The sequence below is a fragment of the Podarcis gaigeae genome (assembly GCF_964106915.1).
Source record: "Podarcis gaigeae genome assembly, chromosome: 6".
NCBI classification, from domain to species: domain Eukaryota; kingdom Metazoa; phylum Chordata; class Lepidosauria; order Squamata; family Lacertidae; genus Podarcis; species Podarcis gaigeae.
In genome coordinates, this window is record NC_139682.1 from 10828327 (window position 1) to 10837635 (window position 9309).

Below are 9309 nucleotides of genomic sequence, written 5' to 3' on the forward strand. Positions count from 1 at the left end.
GGGCTTACTCGACCAATCGCGTCGCCGCTCTGCGTCGGCCAAGCCGATAGAGCCGAGTGGCTTGAGTGCGGCGGCGGCGGGTACGCACTCCACGTACGCTCCCTCCTCTTCCCTCGCGCGCTTCCCCTCCTGACTCTATGGTTGGGGCGCCGGAGTGTGCGCAGGGTCGTTGCGTGAATACCGTCTCGCGCGTGCGCGGCGAGGAAAGTGACGGTGCTCTTTTGAGGAGGAAGAGCGCCGGGAGGAGAGTTTCGGCGGCCGTTTCTGTTTCTCTCAGGCAGCGGCGGCCATGAGCTACGACCGAGCTATCACCGTCTTCTCCCCTGACGGGCACCTCTTCCAAGTCGAGTACGCCCAGGAGGCCGTGAAAAAGGGCTCCACGGCGGTAAGGCGGAGGAGGCAGGGCCGAAAGAGAGGGGCCGGAAGGCCGCGAGGGGGAGAGGGAGTCTTGGGCGGAGGAGCCGGGCTCGCGTCCTTGTAAAACCCTGTGGTGGTTTCTGTTTTTTTTTTTTTGTTTTTTTTTAATGATGCAGCTGTATATCTTTCTTAAAATAATTATAATTATTATTATTATTTATTGGGGGTACAGGTCTCTTCCCCCCTTCTCCTCAGGCTCTTTCCACCATCAAAGGGAGCCGCGCCTCAGCTCGCTTATTTAATTCATTTATAAGTTCGTCTATTTATAAAACATTTTTCATAAACATAAATAAGCCCGGTGTTTATTGTGTGAGAGGGTGAACACGCGGGACAGAGGTGCCAGCTCCCTTTGCCTCCCCACCCCCAACTTGATGATGGGGAGGTTATTGGGTTGTTGTTTTTATTTTGATTACCGTATCTACTTTTTGGTTTTATATTTTGATTTTGTTCTGTGAGCCGCCATGAAATCTCCCGGTATAGGGCAATATATAAATTCAATTATTAATAATGATAATAATAACCATTCAAATGTTGTGTGTGCACACCACATCATGACAATATTTTATTCCAAGTTGGCACCCCTGACAAAGAGATGCTGGAGTCCAGATCTTTCGGAGCGCAGCCCTCGAAAACATTAATGGCACGTTTAAACCTCCTTCACTGAAGCTTGTGGTGGGGCTGAGGCTGTTCAGGTGTGAAGGGGATTTGGGATTTCTATCGTGTTTCTTTAAATTTATCAGATATTCCAAGGAAGCAGCAAATTCAGATTAAGTAGGCAAATGATGTGGGGCAGCGTGTGATTGTAACAAAAAACAATAGCCTTCAGAATGTGGCTACAAGCTTTTACAATATACAAAATAAAAATAAATTTAAATCACAGGCAATCAATTCTGATTTTGACTCCCCTTCTCCTCTTCTGCAGTTCCTTGTTTATATTTTAATTTACTGCATATCCAAATTATACTAATTTGTTATTCACAATGTGGCACACATAGGAACTGTAAGGGAAGTGCCAATTCTAATCAGTGCCTTTGTTGAACAAAGACAATCAGAATTTTATGCTTCAATGCCTCCCCCACTAAACAAATAATCCCACCACTCTGCAGGCAGAGAGCTAGCAGGAATATTTGCCAATTCTTTTACCCCATCACACTTGTTGTCTAACTAGTACATGCCAGGAAGTTTGTGTGCAAATACAGACATGTGCAAATGCATATGGCTACACACATGCATAATGGTGAAGATTAGGGAAGCAGTAAAGTAGTGTATTAGTTAAAACAACCTTCCCTAATATGGTGTCGTTCAGATGTTCAGGCATAGAACTCCAAAGGGTCTGGAGAGATAGCATGGTCAGAGTTGACTGAAAGGGCTGTGTAAACCATGGGGAAGAAATCTAGTAGCAACCATGCAGTTAGAACACAGGAACAAGTTGTCAGACTATATCTGAGAGGTGGAGGTTTTATGACTGAATTCTGAAGGGTTAGGTTCCTATATAATGAATCGGGGGAGTGGGCTGGCATGTGAAGAATGAAAGTGCAACCATGTCAAAGTCTACCAAGGGAAATTAGATCATTGCAGAGTGTGGCTGAGGCCTCATCACTACCTAAATTGTGTGTATGATATTTGAAAGAGGAGCTGCATGGAAAGTAAGGTGAAAGGCTGATAAGTGAGGTGGAAGGAAAGGAACCGTAGATGACGCTTTGGGTTACTTCCAATTCTACGATTCTATGATGAGGTCATTAAAGCATTCAGAGGTTGCTCAGTTTTCAGAGAGATGTGAGCATGAAAGGCAGAGGTTGGATACTGCTGAGAGAAATGGAATAGGTATGACTATGGCAGAAATTGAACATAAGAAAATTATAGATTATTTGGAACTTTGCTTAAAGTTTCTTCATCTATCTTAAAATTATTTAAAGCTGTAAAATATTTTCAGTTTAATGGGTGATATCCAGTGTTAGCAAGTTCATTGTTTTCAGTGGGTCTGCACTGGGTATAAATGATGTAATTGGATATCACCCAATGAAATGTGATATGCCAACTCATTATCACAAAAATACTGTTTATAGAGTCACATGTAAACAATTTCATGCTTCGTATGCAAGTCAGTGTTAAAGCACTGTTGTCTAGTCAATGTGGGTTGCCTTCACCTGTTGTTTTTTGCTCCTGTCACACTTTATTATAGTTAATATTTGAGGGAGCTGTTTGAAAATGTCCTCTCTAATGCACTGTGTGATATTTAAGGTTGGAGTACGAGGAAAAGATATTGTTGTTCTTGGCGTGGAGAAGAAATCTGTGGCAAAACTTCAGGATGAAAGAACTGTCCGAAAGATCTGTGCCCTTGATGACAATGTCTGCATGGCTTTTGCAGGTACTGTTATGATGAAGTCCCCTAAATACCAGGAATGGGGCTTTGGAGTAAAATTGAGTTGTTTAGTAGAACATTCTTCAGCACAGCAAAAATAAGCGGTGTCATTTTTTCTTTTCAGCTTCCAGGTAGCTCTTCTAAATACCTTAATTGCAAAGAAAAGCAAAAAATTAAATTCAGGTTATGTTATAGGTGAGGGAGAAGATTTTAAGTGAACCACCTTGAGACCCCTGGGTATAGGGCAGTACAGTCATACCTCGGGTTGAATGTACTTCGGGATGAGCGCGTTTGAGTTGCGCTCCGTGGCAACCCGGAAGTAATGGAGTGCGTTACTTCCGGGTTTCGCTGCATGCACAGACGCTCAAAATGATGTCACACGGATGTGTCGAAACGTGACCCGTGCAGACGTGCGGACGCGGGTTACATTTGCTTCTAGATGCGAACGGGGCTCCGGAACGGATCCCGTTCGCATCTAGAGGTACCACTATATATAAAGTCAATAAATAATAATAATTAAGTGACTCCTCTGCTTTTTGGATTCAGAGTGTTGTCTTGGACAGCTCTGTTAGCAACTGCTCTGCTTCATTTTCTTGCACACTTGTGTTATAAACTTTGCTTAAAACAAATGTGAAGTATTTGCATATGCTTAAAAGTACCCCATCCAATTATTAGTTTCTAAAATTTGAATGCAGATAGTGAAAGTATCAACAATTGCGAAAAATGTAAATGGTAAAATAAAGGCCTGTTAAAACTTTCTTTAGCGGTTAATCTAATTATTCTAGGTATAAAATTAATAGCTTTCCTGATTTGTAGCCCAGTACTTAAAACTCTAGGTTGTCAAACCTTGCCAATTTGTGTTTCATAGCTCTAAAAAGAATACAGTGGTGCCTCGCTAGATGAAAAGAATTCGTTCCACGATTTTCTTCGTCTAGCGGTTTTTTCGTCTTGCGAAGCAAGCCCATTGACAGCTTAGCGGATTAGCGCTACAGCTGTCAAGTGGCTTCCAGCGATCAGCTGTTAAGCGGCTTATCAGCGGAACAGCTGATAAGCGGCTTAGCGGCTTAAGAAAAGGGCAAAAAAGCGGAAAAAACCCGCGGGGGATGCAATATTTTTTTCGTCTTGCGAAGCGACCCCATAGGGGAATTCGTTTTGCGAAGCGCCTCCAAAACGGAAAACCCTTTCGTCTAGCGGGTTTTTCGTCTTGCGAGGCGTTCGTCTTGCGGGGCACCACTGTATTTGGCAGCTGCCATGTAAGATATTAACAAAATAGGTTAACAGAGAGTTTTCAATCTGTTCAAAACTAAGGACTAAATTTGATGCAGAATTCCTTCTCTTTTCTTTCCTCCTTAGCCAAAAGCAGCCCGAGTGGAAGAAGGCCAGTCAGGAAGAGTCTGCTTAAATCTTTTCAGCTCCAAAACCTTTTGAGCTTGATAACCAGTATGACTCTTAATACATTGCAGGACATACATTGAATGTTTCCTCTACTTTTCTACCAACTTCTAACGTACAGAGTTAGATTTAGCCTTGCCCCTCTGAATAGAAGGGTTCTTTCCATTTGCAAATGAAATTAACATCTATTGGAGACTCCTTGCTGAAGGGGAGTGACTAATATTTTTTTGCCAGTTCCCCTTGTAAGTCCTCAGCATCACCTCCAATGCTGTTCTGCAGAGTCCCTGAGCCCTCTGAAATAGCATTTCAGCAGGTTGCAGGGGAAAGGAAGAATCTGCCACCTACCTCCAACACAAGTAGAACTCTTAGAGTAATGATGGATGCAGCCCCTCCAAAAAATTACAAAGTTTTGAACATAAATGTTTTATTAACCACGATAAGTGTGGCCTGTCATTAACCCTCTTTTCTCACCCATTTCTTTTGATTAATGTTTTCTAAAGCAGAAATGTTTCTGTATGTGTTCTATGCTAAATGGCACATTTTGCCCATTTATATTATTTGTAGGGCTCACAGCAGATGCCAGGATAGTTATAAATAGAGCTCGAGTGGAATGCCAAAGTCATAGACTTACAGTGGAGGACCCTGTCACTGTGGAGTACATTACACGGTATATTGCTAGCCTGAAGCAGGTATGTACAAAGAAAAAGCAATATAGTGCTTGTTAAAAGGTGGTTAATACCAGAGAATTCCAGAGAAACATAATGTAATGCAGCTGCTATAGTTTATTGAACTTGAGTAACAACGTATAGATGCCTCCCTAGTTTCTTCCACAGACAGTGAAAAGTAATATGAATTAGTATTTACCTGGTGTCAGTATTTGAAATTATCTTTGTGGTTGTGGTTTCTACCACTTTTTGCCTTTCATTTCCCAATTTTAGTAATTTTGTCTTAACTAACTCGGACAATAATGTAGGTCCACCAGACGTATGTCTGTTCAAAATTTACAAACAATGCATCAACAATGCATTTCAAAAATAACTAAAATATGAAGTCCTCTCGGATCTCTTATTCTCTGCTACTGCAACACCTGATAGCTATTAAGAATCAGTGGACTGATCATTAACACATTAATTACTGAATGTATATTTTGACCATAAGTGAGTCTGGTATTCCTAGTAAAATTGGAAAAGAACTCTGGTTTACTACCGAAGAAGAATCTCTCTGTGCAATCCATAGTAAGAATTCCTAATTTTGTCGGGAATGGGGTGGAAAAACCAAAACCAGTTAAATTGGCCTTTTCTGATTCCAGCTTGTTCTTTTTTTTTCATACGGTTTAATAATAAAGTAACTCCTCAGAACACTTGCAATGGTTATGTTTTCCTCAGTCAATAAGTTAAGAAAAATATCCAGTGCTATACATGTATTTCATGAGAAATCTGTACTTCTGTAGGCTTACATTTATGCTAATCAACCTTTTTCTCTTCCTCCTCAGCGGTACACCCAGAGCAATGGCCGCAGGCCTTTTGGTATTTCTGCCCTGATTGTAGGATTTGACTTCGATGGAACTCCAAGGCTTTATCAGACTGATCCTTCTGGCACATACCATGCTTGGAAAGTGAGTTGGGTTTGTCTTGCTAAGATGGAATGAACAGAAGCACTTTATTCACATAAGTAAATATATCTACAGTTTAAGTTTCTGGCTCATAGCAAGGGGGCAGGGGACACAGTAAAGTATGGTCAACCTTCTCTCTCCTTGCCAAAGGGGATGTGTGGATCTGTCTTTGGTGGGCTGGAGTACAAAATTTTGGCTTTTGAGGGAATCTGACGATTAAAGGACTGAAGTAAAAGTCATTTTTGTTTCTCTTAGTTTTAGATGCATCCAGAAATTTGCAAGCTAGTTCCCATTGTCCTTTTTGTTGTTGCTACTCTGAGTTTTATCCAACACTGCATGAGGAGAGTTCTGTTTGTTTCTGGAGCAGATTTTGAGGGGGCACAGGGGGCTGTAGGGGAAAGGAAAATGAAGCCTTATTGTTTAAATGGAAGTTCTGTTCTGCTCATGCAACAACTGCATTGGATACAACCCACAGATTTTAAGTGTTATCAAGGCAATATAGATAGAAAATTTAAGCAAGAGAGTACATTTTTCAGTTATGCATCTAGATTTTCTGTTGGCTTGCAAACTCATTTCTAATAAACTTTTAAAATTCCAGGCTAATGCAATTGGCAGAGGAGCGAAGTCAGTGCGTGAATTTTTGGAAAAAAACTATACTGATGAAGCCATTGAAACAGATGATCTGACCATTAAGCTTGTGATTAAAGCACTTCTTGAAGTGAGTTGGAACAACCAAGTCTTAAATTTGAGTCTTCTTTAGTTAACAAGGCGGGTGGCTATTGACAAGTTTACATACAGTTTCCATTTATTTTAAAGTTAAAATGCTGGTTATTGAACAGGTTTAAGAAGCCAGATCTAATGCCCTAATAGTTGTAATATATTTTAATTTTCATTTAGCAAAAACAAGAATTAAAATGCCATTGGTTCTAATATTTCTGCAAAAATGCAATACTTTTGTGTTGCAGGAAAGTCTTTTCCTAACACTTTTGCTTAACTTCTTGAATTTAAGGTTGTACAGTCTGGTGGGAAAAATATTGAGCTGGCTGTTATGAGGAGAAACCAGCCGCTTAAGGTAAGTTTCCAGTGGCTTCTGAATTTCAAAAGCAGTGTCGATTTCTGCTTAGTAGCAACAGTGCAGTTTTAAACACACCTCCAGTTAAGACTGACTTGCCCCCTTCAGTTTCAGCATTCAATAGGACCTTCTTGTGCCTGTTTGTATCCAAGCAATGCTTCACACTCAACTTTAGGGTCTGTTGTTTTTCATTACTTGGTCCTGAAAAGTTGGACCTCAGTTGTTCATTTGGGGATTCCATTGTGATCGTGTTCCATACTTAGGAGAACTTTGAGCCTTAATTGTTCATAGCTGTTGTTCCTCATCTCGTGCTGCCTCTCATTTGAGAGGTTGTCCAAAACCAAATTGGCTTGATAATTCCTAAATTAGCCTAAATTCCCTATGTGGGGGACAGCATCCTAACAGTCCCATGAATGAGTGGAAAGCACGCCTGTGCATACCATTGGGAGGGGGTGACACATTGATTTCTTCATGCTGCTCTGGATGACCACACGATCCTTAGCAGTAGAGGAGGCATACAAAAGCCCTTGCATGCACATGGTACTCAGACCCACTACAATCTTGTCACTGCTGTTACAGATCTTGAGCCCTGATGAAATTGAAAAGTATGTTGCAGAAATTGAAAAGGAGAAGGAAGAAAACGAGAAGAAGAAACAGAAGAAAACAACAACATGATGTGTGAACCTCAACTGCCTAGCCGTTTTTGATTTTTAAATCAATCATGAGTTTCTGTATAGACATGTAGGCATTCCATTTTCCTATTCACTGTCAAGTGGCCTATAATAAACCACCTGTGTTTTTTTAAACATCTGTTAATGCCATGTACCTGATTTTTCAGTGTATACTTTAACTTGGTCATGGTACTACAACTTCTCTCATCAGTGAAAACCTTTTTCGTAAGTTGTGTATAAACCCAAAGTTTGAGGGCAAACTTGATTTTTAGTCACCCTTATTTGCTGTCTCTTTATTGTCCATGACTACTGCTGCCTTCTCTTTCCTCCTGTTGCAAATGATGTTTTTGTTGCCGTTATTATCAAAACCCCTAATTTGCCCACATCTTTTGCAGTATAAACAAGTTGGTTCAAAACTTGAGTGCTGCGTTTGGGTGTAAAAGTCAGAAGTAAAACTTAAAAGACATCTTGCAGTACTTGGGACAGCAGATAAAGGAAGGTAATGGTTCTGAAGGCATTCTTGTGGAATACAAGGGGTTTTCCGTTGACTTCAGTGGGATACTTCCAGAGTTCTTGCAATTTCAAGTATTCAATTAAGTGTTAAAGCTGCTAGTAAAATCTGGCACTTGAAAGCTCACAGCCCCTCCAGGTGCTTTAAGGCATGCTTCATTTCTGAGGATAGGAGTCTGCATCTCCTGAATGCATGATTGAGAACCTGAACTGTTCTAGGCAGAAGGCATTTCTCTTCATCACAGCCTTATCCTTTCACTTATATACAGGTGGGTTTGGTATGTATGTCATTAATGGGCAACATGTTTCTCCTGATATCAAAACAGTTCTATGGTATAGATGCATACCTCGAGTTCCACAAATACCTTTCTTTTCCTTGCAAAAGCAACTTCTAGCCTTAAAGGTATAGGGACCCCTGACCATTAGGTCCAGTCGTGACCGACTCTGGGGTTGCGGTGCTCATCTCGCTTTATTGGCTTCCAGGTCATGTGGCCAGCATGACTAAGCCGCTTCTGGCGAACCAGAGCAGCGCACGGAAACGCTGTTTACCTTCCTGCCGGAGCGGTACCTATTTATCTACTTGCACTTTGACGTGCTTTCAAACTGCTAGGTTGGCAGGAGCAGGGACCGAGCAATGGGAGCTCACCCCATTGCGGGGATTCGAACCACTGACCTTCTGATTGGCAAGCCCTAGGCTCTGTTGTTTAACCCACAGCGCCACCCGTGTCCCAGCCTTAGGTGTCACATATTTGGCTGTCCTCTAATTCTGCCATTTATCGCAATCAAGCAAATAGGGGTTAAACCATAGTACAAGTAAAGGTCAGTGGTGGTTTGTTAATAAAGGCAGGTTGAAAGAATAGCCTATTTTAGGGTTCATACAAACTAGATTACATATCATGGACTTCCTCTGCAATGTAGGATAGTCTTGCTTCACATAATTATTAGACTGATGAAATATAAAGCACAATCTCCCCTCCATAGTTGGATTTGTGCTTCAGTGTCACCAGCAGGTAAATGACACATCTACCTCTCTTCTGTGCAAGAATTCCAGTGCTTTCCTGTCCAGTAGCTTCCTTGACTCTGCTTGTGGCATTCTCTTAATATGTACACCACTTGAAATGGGAAAAACAAGAAAAACTTCACAACCCTCCTTTAAAGCATGCAAAAGTTTAAAATTGCCTCAACTTTCTAAGCATCTGGGTAGGCTTGACTAAGCAAGAAAGTTACTGGCAGGTGCCAAATAGTGACTGTGCCTGCCTGATCTCAATAGGTA

At 41.3% G+C, this 9309-nt stretch overlaps 1 protein-coding gene across 1 annotated transcript; it reads left to right on the forward strand.

Moving 5' to 3' along the window:
• The first annotated feature begins 164 nt into the window (after positions 1-164).
• On the forward strand, positions 165-7661 carry PSMA7 (proteasome 20S subunit alpha 7). Its single transcript, XM_083744726.1, has 7 exons — positions 165-385; positions 2659-2785; positions 4736-4860; positions 5664-5786; positions 6382-6501; positions 6793-6855; positions 7435-7661. Exons 1-7 carry the CDS (start codon positions 290-292, stop codon positions 7528-7530), a joined length of 750 nt encoding a protein of 249 aa, XP_083600852.1. The 5' UTR covers positions 165-289; the 3' UTR covers positions 7531-7661.
• The last annotated feature ends 1648 nt before the right edge of the window (positions 7662-9309 follow it).

What these genes read in the sequence shown, in the direction of transcription:
- PSMA7 (XM_083744726.1), top strand. Translation starts at nt 290, where the DNA reads ATGAGCTACGACCGAGCTATCACCGTCTTCTCCCCTGACGGGCACCTC. An exon ending in GCACATACCATGCTTGGAAA is followed by an intron (nt 5,787 to 6,381) that starts GTGAGTTGGGTT and finishes TTAAAATTCCAG; the next exon opens with GCTAATGCAATTGGCAGAGG. An exon ending in TGATTAAAGCACTTCTTGAA is followed by an intron (nt 6,502 to 6,792) that starts GTGAGTTGGAAC and finishes CTTGAATTTAAG; the next exon opens with GTTGTACAGTCTGGTGGGAA.